The 20185-nt window shown below is 36.8% G+C and overlaps 1 protein-coding gene across 1 annotated transcript; it reads left to right on the forward strand.

Moving 5' to 3' along the window:
* The first annotated feature begins 61 nt into the window (after positions 1-61).
* On the forward strand, positions 62-18479 carry LOC124438716 (laminin subunit beta-1-like). The gene is made up of 29 exons (XM_046988916.1): positions 62-808; positions 892-1125; positions 1336-1441; positions 1979-2143; positions 2770-2934; positions 3584-3667; positions 3797-3816; positions 4331-4534; positions 4867-5007; positions 5714-5968; positions 6469-6778; positions 6886-7164; positions 7518-8104; positions 8272-8394; positions 9157-9445; positions 9966-10171; positions 10499-10661; positions 10743-10915; positions 11476-11569; positions 12823-12957; positions 14154-14404; positions 14644-14895; positions 15122-15285; positions 15568-15778; positions 16055-16338; positions 16784-16925; positions 17086-17262; positions 17497-17641; positions 18036-18479. The coding sequence occupies exons 1-29, from the start codon at positions 266-268 to the stop codon at positions 18179-18181; spliced, it is 6048 nt and encodes a 2015-aa protein (XP_046844872.1). The 5' UTR covers positions 62-265; the 3' UTR covers positions 18182-18479.
* Positions 18480-20185: the final 1706 nt, after the last annotated feature.

Consider the following 20185-nt stretch of genomic DNA (forward strand, 5'->3'; position numbering starts at 1 on the left):
ACTTGCGGTTACAAACGTCTTTTCTTATAGTTGTATATCTTTTCACATTATCACGTTGTTGTAAAGTCTCCATACACGCACGTTGCTTAACCGAAGGCACTTTCTTATGGAAATTACAAGTAAAACAAGAAATTTTCATGGTTCTACCGTCCTGTATTGGAATTTATGAGATCACAAAGCCAACTTGGCCATTGCTTGTTGCCTATAATGGGATATAGTAAAAGAAACCTTTTAGAGTCGAGAGAACGTCGCGAAAAGTACAGATATGAATAGTAGTCTTGTGCTTATAGTTATTCTTACGTGCATGTCCTTTGGAATTGGTAATTCGAATATTTGTACGAAAGACTCGTGTTTTCCACCGAACTGGGATCTTGAGACAGTTAAAGGTGCAACAATTATCGCAAATTCGACTTGCGGGTTGAATGGAAACGAAGATTATTGCGTCAACGGGAATTGTTTTCAATGCAACAATGCTATACCATCGACATATCGTGGTGTAAATCTAACCATAGACAGTGGCGCTAATGCGGATAACAGCTACTGGAAATCGGAAAACTTAGTAGAAAATGTAGTGCTTGAGTTGAATTTGGGACACGCATACTTCTTCGTTGCAATTACGGCTACTTTTGCATACAGCTCTCCAGCGGCCATGTACTTCTCCAAAAGCGCTGATGATGGGTCAACTTGGCAAATTTTGGCATATTTTTCAACTGACTGCAAGACCTACTTCAACATGTCAGGAACCCAAGAAAAGAATCGTAATGGATTCAATGTGCAATGTTTTGACTTGATGGATACACAATTTAAGGTTTCTTTCCTGATGAATATTAATTTTTGCAAAAAAATCACAGTCTGGATGTATAAATCACATTTGACTATTTTTTTATTTAGGTATCATATCAGCCTTGGAGAGACTCACAGTTTGCTGCAAGCATACGTCGTAACTATAGTTTGCAAAGAGAATTCTTAGCTACCAGCTTTCGGATGGTGTTGGTCAAATTTCAGGTACCGCGTCTCTTTGATAGGCAAAGAGCTGATGGAAGAAATTACTTTTTTGCTGTTAAAGATTGGCAAATTCGTGGAAGTTGCTTTTGTAATGGTCAATCTGCTGAATGTGATGCTAAGGTAAAGTTGATTTTTCAACAAAGAATGATAGTCATTGGAAAAGGTGCTTTTCCAGTGCTACTCTAAAATATTTTGCATGCCCACACTGCAATGGGTATGCAAATTGCTCAAACCTGTTAGCACCATGGTTAATGTTAGTCTTTTTCATCAACACAGAGTTTACACTTGATGTTGTGTATAAATTTGACTTATGTCAATGATTTTGTACAGGAAAGATGGAAATGCAACTGCTTGAAAAACACAACTGGTGACAATTGTGGAAAATGTCTTTCATTGTATAATCAAGAGAAATATGAGCCAGGAAAAGCTTGCACAGGTATTAGAAATGCATTAAAACAATTAAAAGTAGCACATTTTTCACATACTACATTTCATGGACCTAGGAACTTGATGTCAGTCACATTTTAGCATAAGTTCAATGACAATGCTGGAGTTACCAGTGGCCAGTTGCACAAAGCCTGGATAGCGTTATCCAATGGATAGCGTTCTCCACTAAAAAGCAATTTTTAACTTTAATAAAACCATTTAAAAAGCAAGAAGTATAAGATTCGAACTGAGCAATCACTGAAATAAAATATTGTTTCTAAGATTACAAAATTTCTTAGTTGTAAGACAAATAAAAAAGCCTTTTGTATAAATTTGAAAATTTGTGCTATCCAATGGATAACCCTATCCAGACATTGTGCAACTAGCCCCAGGACTTTTTTATATTATGTTTATTAACCATGAATCACCTCTTCCCTCCAAGTGTCCATCACTGATTAATTCTTGTTAACATTTTCATGAAGTAATTATATATAAGTTCCACCACATTTGCCCTCGATGAAGTTAACCATTCATTTTTCTATTCAAGCTTGTGAATGCAACAACCATTCATCAATGTGTGAATATGATGAAGAAAAAGGTCGAGGTGTGTGCAAGAATTGCTCTGACTATACAACTGGTGATTCATGTGAGCAGTGCTTACCATATTTCTATGAAAAGTTGCTACCTGTTGTGCATCCAGATAGATGTCAAGGTCAGTGTATGCATCATTTCAGGCATTCGAAAGAGGAAAATATTGAGCCTTAAGTTGCAATTCTTAGCACATAAACAGTCTTGTTATTTCAGTGCAAATGTGTTTTGAGAAGTGGGGAGAAACTTTTTGGATGTAGCTGTAGTTTTTCAAATGTTTTACACTTAAAAATCATTGAATTTCCATCGTCGGGACATTCCCCCCCCCCTGGATTTTTTTCTGTAGTTTTATGGCAATCTAAGTGCTACTGTTGGAACTGATGACAAAGAGCAAATAAATTGTAAAATTACCGATTTAAGTTAAGATATGTAATGTAAATGAACATTAAAACCCCCATTTGACTCTGAAGATGACTACCGCTAAGGTTGTCGAAACGTCAGTCAACAACAACAAAAACAGTCCTTCTCAGGACTATACCAACCTGGACGATCTACATTTACAAACATGTAACAATACTCCCGGGTTCAAACCATTTACTTTAAAACCCCCCTTATCCCTATACTTATGGAAAATCTTGGGAGGTGATTGACCATCCTTGCAGGTGTAACTGCTTATAATTCTTATTCAGCTTCATATAAAGTGCTCATTGTATCTGGATTTACAAAAATTTAAAAGCGTATTTTTTTTAGCATGTAATTGTAATTCCTTTGGTATAACTGGTGAACCTGGTAGCGATGTGTGTGACCAGACGACCGGACAATGTGACTGCAAGGCAAATGTGACCGGGCGAAGGTGCGACCGATGTAAGGACGAGTTTTGGAATTTGTCTGGTGATAATCCTAGCGGTTGTCAAAGTGAGTAGTAATTAGCTTTGCTATTCGTCTATGGTCGACAGTCTGAATGATTTGTGAATGGTTCCGTGACGTTTTTAACGATTAGGCCCTTCGTCTAGAAATCTCTTAATAATAGTAAGTTTTCTGGAGCCCGAAGGAAGAATCTTCCACGAAGCAATCAGAAACCGCTTATGTAAACCATGTAAACCTCGTGTAGCTACCAGCAAAAGTTTTAATCAACTTTCTAAAAGTGTAAACCAAAGAACCGACCGACCACGGAATGGTACAAACGAATCTAAAATTACCCGAAAATTACCTATCTACCTTTTAAACGTACCAATCAAAGGTACCAAACGACCATATACAGATGTAAACCTTAAAGACCAACCATATAAAGTACCACAACCATCTATATGTATAAACCAAAAGTATCAACTAACATTCTAAATATATACATACCAAACAACCTATTGGCCATATCTTGGTCCGAAGCTGGCAAATTTAATAGTACCAATGAACAACCTAAAGATACCATTGAAAAATGTCATCTAATCATAACTATACGTAAACCTAAAGAACCGACCAACTATATTCTCACCGAGTAAACGAATCTAGAAGTTGCATCGAATCATTAGAACGTACCGACCGATATATTTGATTATGGTCATAGAATGCATTTGTCAAAGTGCTGGAACAGTGAACGGTTCTGTTGTATGTGATCAAGTAACCGGTCAATGTCCATGTAGATCATCTGGTTGGCATTGAATGCACGAAATGTGAGGTAAGAAAAACGTTTGGTTGGTTAATAATGCTGTTCACCGGAGTACCGGAGTTATGACTGATTTTATTATCCACGATATGTATATTACAATGGGCTCTTCAGACTATCACAAAAGTGCATTGGTGACTTATGCATTTGGCACACTTAATTACGGTTTTAATATTGAGTCCAGTGGGTGTTGCCGATTTGTAAAAACACAAGTGTTAGTGTGAGTTTAGTTTAGATTATCTCATAGTGAGCCATATTTTGTTAAGCAGTTTGTTGTGATAATCATGTTATGAGAACCATGTTGTTAGAATGACAACGAGAATGAACATGCACAATGGAACGATAACTATAACGATTGTTATGAGAAATCATGTGAGAACCATGTTATGAGAACCATGTTATGAGAACCATGTAAAGCTAGAAACCATGTTATTCACAACTATGTTGTGAGAACTATGTTGTGAGAACCATGTTATGAGAACCATGTTGTGAGAACCATGTTGTGATAATCATGTTGTGAGAACCAAATGAGCATTTAAAACTGCTGTTGTTTTTACATGATGCCGGTTTTCATATACTTGATGCCAGTTTTCATAAACTTTTTTACAACTATTTTTTTTCTGTGTCTGATTTCATATTTATTCTTAGGATGGTTATTACAATCTAACGTTCTCAAACGTCATTCCCTGTAAAGATTGTTCGTGTTCACGTGTTGGCTCTGTCAATCTCACGTGCGATCAAACAAAAGGCCATTGTAACTGTCGTAATAAGTTCTCTGGTTCAAAATGCAACGTTTTAGAAGCCAACTCGTACATTCCAGGTGTGATCGAGTCTACTTTCGAAGCAGAACAGGTTAGATGATAGCGACATAAATTTCACACCTGGGGCCGGTTGCACAAAGCCTGGATAGCGTTATCCATTTGATAGCAATTTTTAAAATTTTATGAAACCTTTTAAAAAGCAAAAAGTATAAGATTCGGACCGAACAATCATTGAAATATAATATGGTTTCGAAGAATACGAGATTTCTCTGTCGTAAGAAAAATATAAACACCTTTTATACAAATTTGAAGATTTTTGCTATCAAATGAATAACGTTATACAACTCCGTGCACCCCCCCGAGTTTTAACGGACTTACATCGTCCATATTGTATCATGTTTTTTCTTATTATATTTATTCCAGTTCCATCCTAATCTACAGTATTTCAACCAGACATCTTCAAAGGCAGGTGTTCTTCTCGATGGCGAACAATATTCTCGTTCTCTAATCTTCCAAATCTTTATTCCAAAAACGTCCGTGTATTCATTGATTATAAGATATCAGGTTTGTGTTGTGTTTTGCATTTGAGTTTTTAATCATGATTTACAGAAATTAATACGTACGTCAACTAGGAAACAATTTTATTGCGGACAATGACTATTTTTGACAAGTTCTTGTAAAGAAGAGCATTAGCGAGCTCAGTCATTGTTTTTGATATTGCCTTGAAAAGTACAGTTGCCATGGTGAACGAACAAAAATAACTCAATAGTTCTGAAAAGAAATGTTTTAGAATTGAAACACTAGCCCAAATGTCACCCAAGAACTTAATCATCTGGTTCTTTGTGGAGAGAGAAACATTTCTTTTCAAATTGGCTTCATTTTGATGTCGACTACTGTTCCTACACTTCAAAAGTCATCATGTTATCAACTAATAAAAATACAAGTTGTTGATTCACTTATAATCAGGAGCAGATGTTGAAACCTCACGAGTTGTCTTCCCGAAATGCAGAGTATCTCAAATTTTTGGTTATTTTTGGCCATATTCACCATGGCAATTGCGTTTTTCAAAGCCATTTTTGTATTTTTCATCCGGACAAACTGTCTGATTTGTCTTTCATTTGTTCTCATGCACGAGAGAGAACATTGGCACAGAAATGTTTTTGAGAAGTTCCAATGAAGAACAACGTTTTTAAGAAGTCCCACTCTTCATGACAATTTTTCGTGAGTTTATGATCCGATTGCTGATAATTGAGTTCAAGTCTTTTTTTAGACGGCAATCGATTGGAAAGACGTCAAGTTACGTAGAATCCTGTTGAGTCCATATTCACCATTTTCTTGTCAAGATGCCATCTTAATTAGAAATCATTCCTTTGTCTTTACCGCCACTTTATTTTCACACTTAAATGCATTGCATTTCGGCGATGCTTGTCTTGTGAATGGTCCTTATGCAATAACGCTGGAGTTGCCTTCATTACCCAGAAGTCATAGCGTAGCTCGCTCCTCAAGTAGCGTTCTCGTTGATTCTGTAAGTGTTTGCGTTTGCATAAAATAGAATAGGATAGTAACGCGATTTTTTGTGGCATAGTACGACGTAAATAACGTATAAACATCGACTTTGATTGCAAAGTTGCTGTAAAAAGTGTCTGTTTAGCTATTTAAGGTATTTTGTTTTGAAAAAGTTGAAGTTGATTTTAATCTAAATAAAATATGAACTATTTCAAGTCACCTTCAACCTTAAAATATACATAATGTGTTAATCCTAACACGGTTTTCTATGCACATGAAAACATGTGACTTGGACGTAATTTGAACTCGCACCTGAGCTACCAAGCCAACAGGTAGAGCGACGGACTGGTACCCGAAGGTGCGAGTTCACATATCGTCCAAGTCACATGTTTTTCATTTGCATATAAAACCGTGTTAGGATTAATATATTATACATATTCTCTGATGATGACTTTGGAATAAAACTTAAGATATACGGAACAGGTCGCTATTTAACTTTGAGAAATGTTTTTCATTTAGTTGGTCGTTTTACCGAGCGTACTGAACTTCACATACCCCAAAGCGGACAACAACACGCTATTTTACTATAAAAAAGCGTTTGCCTTTGAAACCTGGTCACGGGCTAAAGACGATGTGCAAAGGTCCTTGGCGCCATACTTTACTGCAATTTATAATGGTGGTCGATCGTGTTCTTGCAACGAGACTGGGTCTTACAGCAGTACTTGTAACAAAGATGGCGGACAGTGTAACTGCAGACCAAACATTGTTGGTCTAAACTGCGACAGATGCGCGCCTAGCTTTTACAATTTTTCCAAAAGCGGTTGCCAAAGTAGGTCACTTTTAAATTTATATGATGATATAAGTGATAAGGTTTATGAAATTGTGATTGGATCGATTGATCGGTAATGAATGCCACGATTGTTTGCTATTTTTCAGGGTGCAATTGTGATTTGATAGGATCAAACAGTACATTATGTGATACATTGACGGGCAAATGTCAGTGCAAGTCCGGTGTTGTTGGACGACAATGTAGTCATTGTGAAAAAAACTACTTTGGTTTCGACAGAGGAATCGGTTGCTCGCCCTGTTCATGCGACAAACTGTATTCGACAAATATTCAATGCGACAATCGTGGTGTTTGCCCTTGTTTACCAGGCGTTAAACTACCAAAATGCGAGGCATGTAATGACACAGCGTTTAATCTCACTCTAAATGGTAAGTCTTCACTTTTATTATATGTGAAGTATAGCATTCTGTGGAAAAACATTTAGCGTTATTTGGAAGTTGACAGTATAAAACAGTTTGATGTCGCTGTCATGTTATGATGTCTGTAGCACAATTTTCGAGAAGCAAAGTTTTCGAAACCAGTTTAATGTTTCATTGGTTATGAGCAAAATCTGAGAAATCATGTTGCTTAGACAAAAGATGATTTCTCTTCGATCATTGCTATTTTTTTTGATTTGGGAAATATATTTTGGATAAAAAATGCTCTGTCATCAAATTATACTTCGGGAATAATTTTTCGTCTGAGAATACTTATCTTAACGAAGAAATCTCTTCTGCTCAAGGTTGTGAAAACTGCCATTGTGACGTTGATGGGAGTGTTTCTTTATCGTGTGACAAGACGAGCGGTGAATGTTCTTGCAAGTCGTTTGTGATTGGTCGAACATGTAATTCTTGTCCATCCGCTATGTTTTACGGTCTCGACAAACATCATCCTACTGGTTGTTTAAAATGTCAATGCTCTGGGAAAACCAACAACTGCACTACCAAGAAAAATACCTTCGAAACTAGTATACTTACTAAACTCAGTGTATCCGATCCCGATGATATAACTGGACTACAAAACTGGACTACTACTTTTGGACCGAGCCAGTCTGCTGTATTCGATTTCGTCAACGACTCTTATACTGGAGTGATCGAGGTCGCCTCCAGTACGGCCGAGATTGTATACTTCAAAGCACCAATGAAATTTCTTGGCGACAAGCGAAGAGCCTATCAACACAGACTTTCTTTTTATTTAAAAGTGGAGGATAATATGAATAATCCATTTGATACCACACAAGGGGATGTAATTTTGAAAGGCAAATGGTTTGATGGCGTTTTGGTTCATAGGTTTGACAAAAGACCCAGCGATAAATTTACTGAATTCTCGGTAAGTGATTTTGATTTATTGAATCTTTTCAACTCGCAGACGATTTGCTCTTGAATTTTTTCACCGACTATCACCATGATATCGTCATTAAAGATGTGGTTTGAAGCGACGAATATTTTGTAAAGGTTTCGGGTGAAAAAGACAGATTAATGTCGCCTTATTCATAGGTTTTTTTGGAAGAAGGCGAATGGAAAGTGAACAATACCGATGGGAAAAATATCTCTTCTTATGAAATGGTTCTTGTTCTCAGCCATCTTGAGGAATTATGGATCAGAGCTAAGTGGTCAAATGTAAGTAACGTATCAACATTTAAGAAAAACATACTCCGTAAAACATCATCATTTGAACTCAAGATTCGAGTTATCTTAGCAAGAGATAGAGAATACATCATCAATTTTGCCTAAGTCATATTTTTTTTAGTTTTGAGGTTTTTGCCCAAAACTACTATTTTCTCCACTGGTGTGTTCTGTATTTATTGCCGAAGTCAATTGACCAATCAAAAACGACTCAATAAATGTTCAATGTATGATGTTCAATAAAATGTTTGACTGCTCTTAAAATTATACTTTGTGACGTGACGATGTTTAAAAGTTGTATTATTTTGAAATAAAGTTCAAATATTGCTTTCAAATCTCGCCCCTTTCTAATACAACTCGAATCTTGTGTTTGCAAGATGATTTTTTGAGTATGCTTTATTTTGTATCACTTGAAATTGTCGGCTGGAAAAGGTTTTTGGACATATTGACACTTACGTGGAGATTTACATTCACATTTGAATCAGATCTCGCCGAACTCTTTCGAAAAGGGTCTTGCTACCCTTGTGACCTATGGTCCTCACTCCTTTCCTGCACGTATATTTAAATTTCTAAAGAGTATAATGGCGATTGTCTTTATCGTGAAAAGTTTTCTATTTTGACTAGATTATCAAGTTAGAAAAGCTTTGAGCGTCTAAATGTTTATTTTTTATTCTTTTTCTTTGTATTATCTTAAACTAGTCACTTTGTTCTCATTTGCTCGACGCTTTTTCATAAGCTTGTTCTTTCAAATTTCAGACCACAGGAGCAACAACGTCGATCGCCATCATCAACATGCGTCTGAGTGAGGTGTATAAGGATCCTTCCCAGGCTCCTTACCTCGCTCGCATGACAAAATCAGTGGAGCTGTGTGATTGTCCAGGTGAATTTGCCGGTGACTCGTGTGAGCGATGTGCAGATGGCTATACTCGTTTGGTTCCAGGGTCTGGTCCTTATACGAAGTGTGTTCCCTGCAGCTGCAATGGAAACAGCGATAAGTGCGATCCTATTTCCGGTGTCTGTATCGACTGTCAATACAACACAACAGGTTTATTTATTTACAAAGCTTAAACTTGCCTTTTGTTGCAAATGTGCTTGAGCAATCTTGTCGACTTTCCTCACTACTTTGATCTAACGTAGCAAACAATTTGATATTACTAAGCCTAGCATGTTTGCTCTGACACACTTAGTCAGTTAGTCTTTTGCACGATTGATTATAAAGTCAAATTGCAATTCTTTCGTTTTCAGTCTATATTAATCTAGTGTGTGCTTTAATGGTAGCTTTTATTTTTTTACATGCCGGTGCATCATGGCAAAATCATCTGATTTTGAAACCCCAGTCTTAAGCCTAGCATTCAAAATTTCATGTTGAATCTCAAGTTTTTATTCAGTCGAGTCTAATGTTATATAACTATATGTTTTATTCTCCTTTCTCTTTTCACTGTGTACATAAAAGCAACCTTATTGTCCACATTACGAATGATTTGAAATCAAAACTTTATTTTATTTACTTTCGTATGGTGCTCTGATCTCAATTTTTGAGCTGACAAATCATCTTTTCCTTGCAGGGGATCATTGTGAACGCTGCGCCTTAGGCTACTATGGTAATGCCACATCAGGTTCTCGAAATGCTTGCCTTCCATGCACGTGTTATGGTGGTCACGTGTCATGTGATCTCGTCAGTGATGGCTCTTTTGCATGTCGCTGTGGGCTCGGCTTTGAAGGCAATCAATGCGAGACATGTGCTGATGGCTTTTTCGGTGTACCGACAGAGGTATGTTTGATTAATTTTCGTGTGCTTATTGACAGAGGACCCTATTCTTGAGGAGAGATGGTTGGGACTCAGTTGTTTGGGAGAGATGACTGGGACCGAGTTCTTGGGAGACATGGTTTGGACTCAGTTCCTTGGGAGGCATGGTTGGGACCCAGTTCCTTAGGAGGCATGGTTTGGACCCAGTTCTTGGGGATAGACGGTTAATACTCAGTCATATGTCATGATACGTATCTGTGAACTTTTTTGATAAAGCAAGTTTTCCTGTATATGTTACCTGTTTAACGTGTTATATTATCTGGTATTAATTTCAAATTTTAAAACTCTTAGGTTGATGGCGTGTGTACTCCCTGCGAATGTAACGGCAACGCTTTGACATGTAACAGAACAACAGGCGATTGTTCATCAAACTGTGAAAATAACTCTACCGGCAGTAATTGTGAGTTTTGTAAGGACGAATTCTTCGGTGATGCCACAAGGCAGAACTGTCGTGGTGGGTATCAAGGATAGCAATGATATTTGAGGAGTGGATGATTTATTTGTTAAAATTTCTTTTTTCCATTTCCGTTTATAGAATGTCTGTGCTCACCGAGAGGCAGCATAAACAACACTTGCGATCGATTCACAGGCGAGTGTCATTGCCTAGACAACATTGTCAATCGGAACTGCTCTGAATGTAAGTTTGGAGCCTGGGACTACGGAAATGCGACCGGATGTAAGGAGTGTGACTGTTCGAAGATGGTTCTTTGAGCCTACAATGTAATTTGGTGAGTTAATGATAGTCACTTCATGTAATCTTTTGTATTTTGTATTCCACAGTGCAAGGCTTATCACTTCTATTCAATTACACAGGCAGTTACAGAGTTAATGTTTGCTAAGGTTTACATTAAGTAACGAGGACAAACTTATTCAATCCTAATCATACCAACTGCATATCATTGCCTCAAGAAACTATACATTGATGCGCAACTTGACATCTTCAACAATAAAAAGAAAATATCTGTGCGGAATTTTGGCATTGTTTTTGTTAATCTCGTTGTATTAAGAGATTATTTTGATGCAAACTTTCGTGTATCAAAAAGATTATTCTGATAAAGGTATTGACATGTATCATGTATGTAAACAGTTATATTCTGGGAAAAAAAGCAAAACTTACTTTAGCTAAATGTGCATTGAATTTAGCCTTTATCTTCATGGGAATCTGCTTTCGCCTCCAATTATCTTCCCCTACTTGTAAAATTCAACTTAAACACGTTGACTGTTTTTCATATGATCTTCTATTATTATGGCCTATTTTCTTCCTACAGACTACTGGTATTTGTCCTTGTAAAGTTAATGTAACTGGAACGCAGTGCGATAGATGTATTGATGGACGCTATGGAGTGAGCATTGGTTGTGTTGGTGAGTTACTTTGAAGTTGCTTTGCGATCGATCACGTGATTTTGCAATCGATCACGTGGTGTACTCAAGTGTGTTGTTTTAAGACTAACACAAATACGTGGCCACATCTTGGTATCCGTCCAGTGAAGTTCCCAACCCACAAGTTTGGTCCTGCTATGTTAATTTTTCTCTGTTCACGCACTTAAAAACAAAAGTTTTCTAAAGAAATGAATGATGCCAATGATCTGAAATATACATAGTTCGAACAAATTTGCAGGCTGGATACGTCACTGCATTCGTCAAATACATGTTTACTGACAAGACGATTTAGTGAACTTTTCCAGGAATATTTAATAATAAACTGCAGTTTTTGTTAAAACGTAAAAAGTCCTTCATGCTTTTTGTACTCTTCACGGGAGATAGAAACAGCATCGTAAAAAGTAAAATGCTTTATGAGAGGTAGAAAACAGCGCTCTAGAAGTTAGCATGCTTTTATATCAGAGCAAAAACAGCGCCCTAGACGTTAACATGCTTTATGTGAGAGAAAAAACAGCGCTCTAGAAGTTAGCATGCTTTATGTGAGAGCAAAAACATCCCTCTAGAAGTTAGCATGCTTTATGTGAGAGAAAACAGCGCTCTAGAAGTTAGCATGCTTTATGCAGATTTCAAAACAGCGCTCTAGAAGTTAGCATGTTTTATGTGAGCAAAACAGCGCTCTAGAAGTTAGCATGTCTTTATGAGAGCAAAAACATCAGAAGTTAACATGTTTTATGAAAGCAAACACAGAAGTAACATGCTTTATGTGAGATCAAAAACAGCGCTCTAGAAGTTAGCATGCTTTATGTGAGAGCAAAAACAGCGCTCTAGAAGTTAGCATGTTTTATGTGAGAGCAAAACTCTAGAAGTTAACATGCTTTGCGTGAGAGCAAAACACTAGGAAGTTAACATGCTTTATGTGAGAGCAAAAACAGCGCTCTAGAAGTTAGCATGCTTTATGTGAGAGCAAAAACAGCGCTCTAGAAGTTAGCATGCTTTATGTGAAGGCAAAAACATCGCTCTAGAAGTTAGCATGCTTTATGTGAGAGCAAAAACAGTTCTCTAGAAGTTAACATGCTTCGTGATTCTAACTTTGTGGATACTGTGAAAACTATTCGCTGCAGAGATTCCATAAACACGCGCTTGATAAGAATAAAGCTTGCTCTTAAAGTGAAAGTGCAAACGCATGGAAACCTACCATTGTCGACTTACCTCCATATCTTTTGCTTCTTCTCCAGAGTGTGACTGTAATATGACGTACTCAAATCATTCAATCTGTGATCCAAGAAACGGTCAATGTCAATGCAAGCAAAGTTCTGCTGGAGGATTTTACGGCGGACGTCGATGCACACAATGTCGTTGGGACGCCGTTGGTAAGTCATATTTCAAATTCTTGATTTAAAAGTTGGTCAGCACTACTCATACACAACATGATACTTTGTGTTAGCATATCACTTTATGTTAGTTAGTTTAAATAACGTTGTTGCTAGTGTCGTAACTAGTCTGCTTATTAACTGTTTGTATGAAAATTTCTATGTGTTCACTAAAAACTTGGAAAACATGAGAATTTCTATGTGTGAGAACCATGTTGTGACAATCTTGTTGTGATAAGCATTTTGTGAGAACCTTGTTTTGTAACTTGTTTAAACGACGTTGTGAGGACCATGTTGTGTAACTTGTTTAAACCTCGTTGTGAGAACCATGTTGTGTAACTTGTTTAAACCACGTTGTAAGGACCATGTTGTGTAACTTGTTTAAACCTCGTTGTGAGGACCATGTTGTGTAACTTGTTTAAACCACGTTGTGAGGACCATGTTGTGTAACTTGTTTAAACCTCGTTGTGAAAACCATGTTGTGTCGTTTCTAACCTAACTTTAAACCACGCTGTGAGGACCATGTTGTGTAACTTGTTTAAACACGTTGTAAGGACCATGTTGTGTAACTTGTTTAAACCACGTTGTGAGGACCATGTTGTGTAACTTGTTTAAACCTCGTTGTGAAAACAATGTTGTCTAACTAATTTAAACCACGTTGTGAGGACCATGTTGTGTAACTTGTTTAAACACGTTGTAAGGACCATGTTGTGTAACTTGTTTAAACCACGTTGTGAAAACCATGTTGTGTAACTTGTTTAACCACGTTGTGAGGACCATGTTGTGTAACTTGTTTAAACCTCGTTGTGAAAGCCATGTTGTGTAACTTGTTTAACCACGTTGTGAAAACCATGTTGTGTAACTTGTTTAAACCTCGTTGTGAAAACCATGTTGTGTAACTTGTTTAAACCACGTTGTGAAAACCATGCTGTGTAACTTGTTTAACCTCGTTGTGAGAACCATGTTGTGTAACTTGTTTAACAACGTTGTGAAAACCATGTTGTGTAACTTGTTTAACCACGTTGTGAGCACCCAGTCGTGAGAATTGTAGTGTGAGACTAAAAATATTCATTTCATGATTTATCCAAAATTTCAGCCCTTATAGCATTTGTAGCGCGGATTTTTGCCGAAAAATTTTTCAAAATCATATCGTCATGAGAATTTGTGGTTTTAGTGTCATTTTCTTTCGTTTTTAGGAACTTTCCCAGTTTGCATAGAGTGTAATGAAACTTGCTACAGGAACTGGTATGAACTTATTGATACAGAACGAGTGAAAGTAAACGAACTTCAACGCAACGTGACCAGCATATTGAAGGCTTTCAATGGATCATCAGTTGCCGACATTAACCGGACTTTAAATGAACTGAATGAAAAGTTGACCTACTCTGAACGCATATTTAAAGGAGCTTTTTTCAATACGAAAACGAAGCAAGAACAATATAGAATGGTAGGATAAAACCTTATTAAGATTCTGTTAAGATTCAAAGTTTCAACAACAAGTCACTCTTTCCTTATTAACTTGACTGGAGATTTTAGCGGCTCGTGTTTCAACCCTAGATAACTCGTATGTAAAGACCCATGTTTCAACATTACGTCATTTGTGATGAAAACATTAGAACAGATTATTCAATGACACTACACTTATTTCTATACACTTCATTGTACGTGATGAATCATTTCGTGTAGATAAACAATACATTGTTGAAAATCAAGCAAAAGTTAGACAACGTCAACGAAAGCTTATTGATGATTCAGTATCAACTGATGAACGCGATTCAACCTTTTGATGGTACAGTTAATGTTTCAAGAAGGCCACCACCTGTACAGGCGAACTACACAACACTACGGAAATGGGCTGAACAAATACTACTCCACATTGAAGACGAAAATAAAACTGCCCATAAAGACTACCATAATATTTCGTCTCTTTACGATGAAGTAAGTGTTTTATCATCAAGTTCGCTCTACTACACATTTTCTAGGCTGGATAGCTGTCAAATAATCAACCGAACAGAAGTCTACAGCACACCACCACCACCCCCACCCCCCCTTTGCAATAAAAAAATCACGGGAGGTGTCTGTTTCATATAGAAGCCGAAAATTTTCTCGTGACTCAACAAACGAAATGGGATATTTTACTATTTTTGTAAATAACTTAATTTAGATCAAAGCCTACAATTCAAGAGGTCTGGATGCTATTGGCGCTGTTGGACAATCAACGAGACGTCTAGATAACATCACTATGGCCATATCGGAAGTGAACTCGATTTTCCGTCCAGAATTCCACGACAATGTTAAAAAAAACGAAAAATTATTGGAACATCTCAAAAGGTAAAGAGCACCGATGTTTTTGGTAGATGGGGTGATTGTTTTGTTGATGATGTCTTTTAGATGACCTGGTGAAATGTTGACTGGTACAAAGTACTATTTTCCTATTCCATATAATATTTACAAATTTTTATAGGAATTTTATTGCCTTGCGCACTTTAATCATAGCTTGTTGTTCAATAGAATTGTTCAAAATTTTTGCTAGAAATCCTTTCAAATCAATAGTCAAAACTTCACAACGTAAATTTTATTTATTATCTATCTACTTTCAATCCTTCTTCCAAAGAACTCCACTGAAATAAATCGCTTGGTGAACGAGTCAGCGCTCAAATCCCATGATGCATCAGACATGTTGGATCATGCGCAAAGCAACATCTCCGAAGCCCGTGGCATTTCTGACAGAAACTGGGAGAAAAGTCAACTGGTGTACAATGAAAGTGTTCAAATGGAAAAGAAAGCGCACGAAGCGAGAAATGCATCTGAGGAATTTAAGGTCAGTAAATTGATAATCTTTTTCTGTCATTTGTAGGAAAAAGTAAAATGAGTTTTTTTATCACAATATGAATTTCTTCTCGTGGACAAGTGAACGTGCTGTAAGATTTATTCATGTCATTGTGTGATCTTTCCCTCGCTGAAGAACTTGCATAGTAGCCTCTAGTCTATAAGGTTTATCCCTACGTCACATAAAGATCTATAACCAAAGATCTGTAGTGCAAGTATCATACAAAAATTTCTGTAATTCTTCATCTCTGTCTTTCTCTATTTCTAGACTAACTCGAGCATTTTATTGACCCAAGTTGATAACTCCATTGCTGACGTGAAGGCGAGCCTTGACGACATGGCGCATGCTCGTGACAATGTCGACAACGTTACGATCATTGCTCGCGAAGTGCTCGGAATGACCATTCCGGTTACCGAGCAACACATTAATGATATATCGCGACGTATCCTCGATATCGAAGTGGATCCCGAGTTAGTCAGCGAGACGTTGAAAAATGCCTCTGCCGGACTTAAAATCGCCACCGAAGCCCAGAAACTAGCTGAAAAAGCAATGTAAGCACTATGCATGTACCTGCTCATCTACATTGATTTTTATTTATATTTTTCATTCGTTGGAAACCATCTTGAAGACTGGGCAACGCTCTATTGAAAAGATCGATTAGGTTTTGAGCGAACTTCATTAGTATTCGAGCAATATTATGAAGTTGGCGTGTTGAGTTTTGTAAAGATTGTTTTGTTTTGAAGCTTTGTATGCCGTGTTTTCTTCGTTCCTTTTACTTTTCTCTAAAGTGTATTTTATGGATGATATTTTCGAATAAAAGTCCATTAAAAATCGACATTTTCGTGAAGGGAAAATGTTTACCAAAAAAGTTACGAACTTGTTTATCCCACGCTTTTTTGAAAAAAGTTTTTCAAACGTTTTTACTAAACGAATGAGCTGTGCTAGAAACAGTAGGGTATGATTGGTATATCAATCTATCGACGTCTTTTTTCTTAGGAATGTTTCTTTTGCGACTTTACGACAAGTGAATGAAATAGAAAGGAAAATTGAGGAAGCCCACAAGCTGCGCGAGGAAGCACGGACGTTGCAAAACTCCACTGATAAAATGGTTGCGGAGATTATGCAAATCACAGATGAGGTAGGAATTGATTGTTTTAAAGTGCCCTCTGGTATTTTGCTTGTTGCATGGCTTCCAGTCTTAGGGGGAAACCTTTCAAATTTGTTTGTGTAAAGAAGTCTAAGTTTTCCGTTTGATTTCTCGTCAAAAATTTAAATAATTTGAAGAAATACTTTGTTAGGTCGAGAAAGAATCTTTGCAAGCTAGCGCGGTTGGCAACGCGTCGTTGACGTTGTTAAAAAGAACCATACAGGATATCGACGAGAGCTTGAAATGTTTCAACGAATCCAAGGAGCTTGCCTTGAACGCCAGCAGAGTTGCGAACATGACGTACGGGCTGATCATTAATGTTTCACAGGTAATTTACTTATGCTTCCGACACAAACCTTAGGTGTGTGATATAAGACAGTTCGGATTCACGATAACCAAACCACCATTGTGCTATTAGGACATTTCTAAAACAAATAGCTTATTTTTTCTGGGACTATAACGATGAATAATCTTTCTGTGCTCTTGCTGATTCATATTAGAAAACTATCCCTGCTGTCGTATCGCCTTCATTTCTCATGTTAGTTATTCTGTGTTTATTCAGATACACAATGAAAGCAAAGCGACCTTACTTGACATTGAGACGACACTAAATATATCCTATCACAAGGCAATGTCGTCTTATCGAAATAATTCAGAAACATTCGACAACGCAAACAAACTTTTTGAGGAAGTCAAAGAGGCTGAAGGTATTCTGACGTGCTGTTTGTTTTGTTTCTCGAGGAAGACTGGGTCTAGCCTTAAATTTGATTATAGGATTGAAATTTTAGCGGTAATTTGTTATGATCTACTGTTTGCATTTGCGTAAACGGTAAGATTTTTTACACCCATCGTGAAATTTTTTTTTGAGTTTTCTGAATGTAGAAACAATAGATTTATGAAGATAATGATTCGATATTTGCATTCCGGAAGTGAATATTTAGTCTGCTGGCTACAATTTCGACTTTTTTTTTCATTGTTAAATGAACACACGTTGAATACAACAAGCTGTATCATTCTTTACTCCGAGAAACAGTCAAAATTCTCTAAAAACCTTGAAGCCGTTGGAGGGACACTATACAAAATATTCTTCATCATTTTCAGATCTTCTGAAGAGCTATGTGGATCAACGAGACGAAATGGCGACTTTACAATCTCAAGTCGATACCTTAGAAGAAGAACTAGACAGCTTGAATAAAGATTTTGATGAAAAGTTGGGGGAATACAACTCGTGTAAAAATGAAGGATAATTGATTTGGTGTTTTGTCCTTTTACATAGGTTAATATGACAATACCGAGTGTTTTAGTTAGTGTATCTATAGAGTTTCAAACACAAACACATTTTTTATGTATACCGTATGTCTATATCTTTTTTGCTTGTACTCAAGGAAATATTTTTATATGCTAAACTATTATTTCTATGCTATAGTTCTTAGTTAAACTTGTACATAGTCATGTTAAGTGTCTGGGGCCGGTTGCACGAGGGCAAATTTTTCATAACGTTTAAAAATCACTTATAAGAAAAAATATACAATTTGAACTGTGCAATTACTCAAATAAAATATTGTTACGAAGATAACAAAATTTCTTTGTTGTAAGAAAAATACAAACACCTTTTTTTACAAGTCTGAAAATTTTTGCTATCCAATGGATAACGCTATCCAGGCTTCGTGCAACCGGCCGCTGAAGTATAAATATTTAATCTTTATACGATAATGAATATTTAATGCTGCTTGGCTTCATTTTGTCATAATTTGCATATGACAGTTTTATATATATATTTCTCGAGCCTGCGCTTTGCTATTTCCTTTGTTCTAATTTTTCCTGAGAGAACTTTATCCGGTGGTGGTTGTATGATAACCGTTGGTATTTTTAGCCCGGTCGGATAAAGATATCGTGTTTCTGTGTCTTCGTGGTCTTTGCCGAAGTGCATTCAATTCTGTCAATGGTATATATGCAATTTTACTGTCGTTTGTGTTAACTACATCGAAATCTGTGTACTATTCACACGAACAGTGTTTTCCCAAGCCTTTATTTGATATTATATTTATAAAAGTTTACTTCTGACGTGTTTACAGCAAGTTATTCCGCAAGAGTTTTATTTACATTCTGTGGATGGATAAGAGTCGAACGTGAAGCACTAATGAAGAGTTCACACTTATTTTGCCGTTGACTTTTCGATGAACGTCTGTCTTTAACACGATGGATCAAGATGGAGTGCTTATGGTAAGTTCTCAAGTATGAATTATTAAGGTGACCATGAATGGAAGCATGGCATTCTTTCTGTAAACTTTGCCATGACGCCGTGTTTTGATTGCGAAACTTGCTTGAATTTAACTGCAATTTGTGTGTAGAGCGAGTATCAGCGACGAATGAGCAAGGATCCTCGCTCAATGCCAAGGACACTTTCCGACTCTAACATGAAATACAACGATGTCGACAACCTTAAGGTAGAAATACGAAGGCAACTTAAGATAAAGGAAGGAGCGGAAAATTTCAAAAAGGCTACGACGGACAAGAAAAGTTTGACACAATGCAATTCAATTCTGAAAGAAGCGAACTGCAAATTACAAGAGCTTCATTCTCAACTACAAGATTTGAACGCCGGGATTAAAGATAATGCATCAGGTATTCCAGAAATAGCTTTTTACCTGTTTAAGAATCGCCATTACTACACGAAGATTTGTCACTGAACTCATCCAAACATGTTTAAAATGATATTTCTGTAGGCGTGTAATGTTACCTCCTACGTTGAATTTTTCAAACAACCGATGAGTTTTGCTTCAATTCATTTTATTTCACACTGCCATTTTCATATTAACGTAAGATATTGCAAAAAAATTTTCAATCTTACCATGGAGAATCGATCAATACTTAATACCAAACCTTGTATTAATGCTGTTATGATTTTTGTCGATCGCTTACAAAGTCACAACAAATATAATTTGTTTGAACTTTGCTACTGAAATGTTGAAATCGGCCGGTACCTATACTGATATATTTACTTTGTACGCATTTGGCAAGTCATTAACTTCATTTGAAATTCTTATTTCCCTCCGCGTTCACCGTTTAAACTGTTTTGAATTACTTATATTTGTTGTTTTATAACATCGAGAAAACGCCTTTGCTGAAATAGTTTTGCGTAAAGTTGCATGTTTGTAGGCGCGAAGTTAAAAGCTTTATTTGTCATGTGCAATTTTTTGCCTAATGTTGTTATACGACTTGAATATAATTCTAGTAACAACAGCAGATTA

Source organism: Xenia sp. Carnegie-2017, unplaced genomic scaffold (genome assembly GCF_021976095.1).
Source record: "Xenia sp. Carnegie-2017 unplaced genomic scaffold, XeniaSp_v1 HiC_scaffold_19, whole genome shotgun sequence".
Lineage (NCBI taxonomy): Eukaryota > Metazoa > Cnidaria > Anthozoa > Malacalcyonacea > Xeniidae > Xenia > Xenia sp. Carnegie-2017.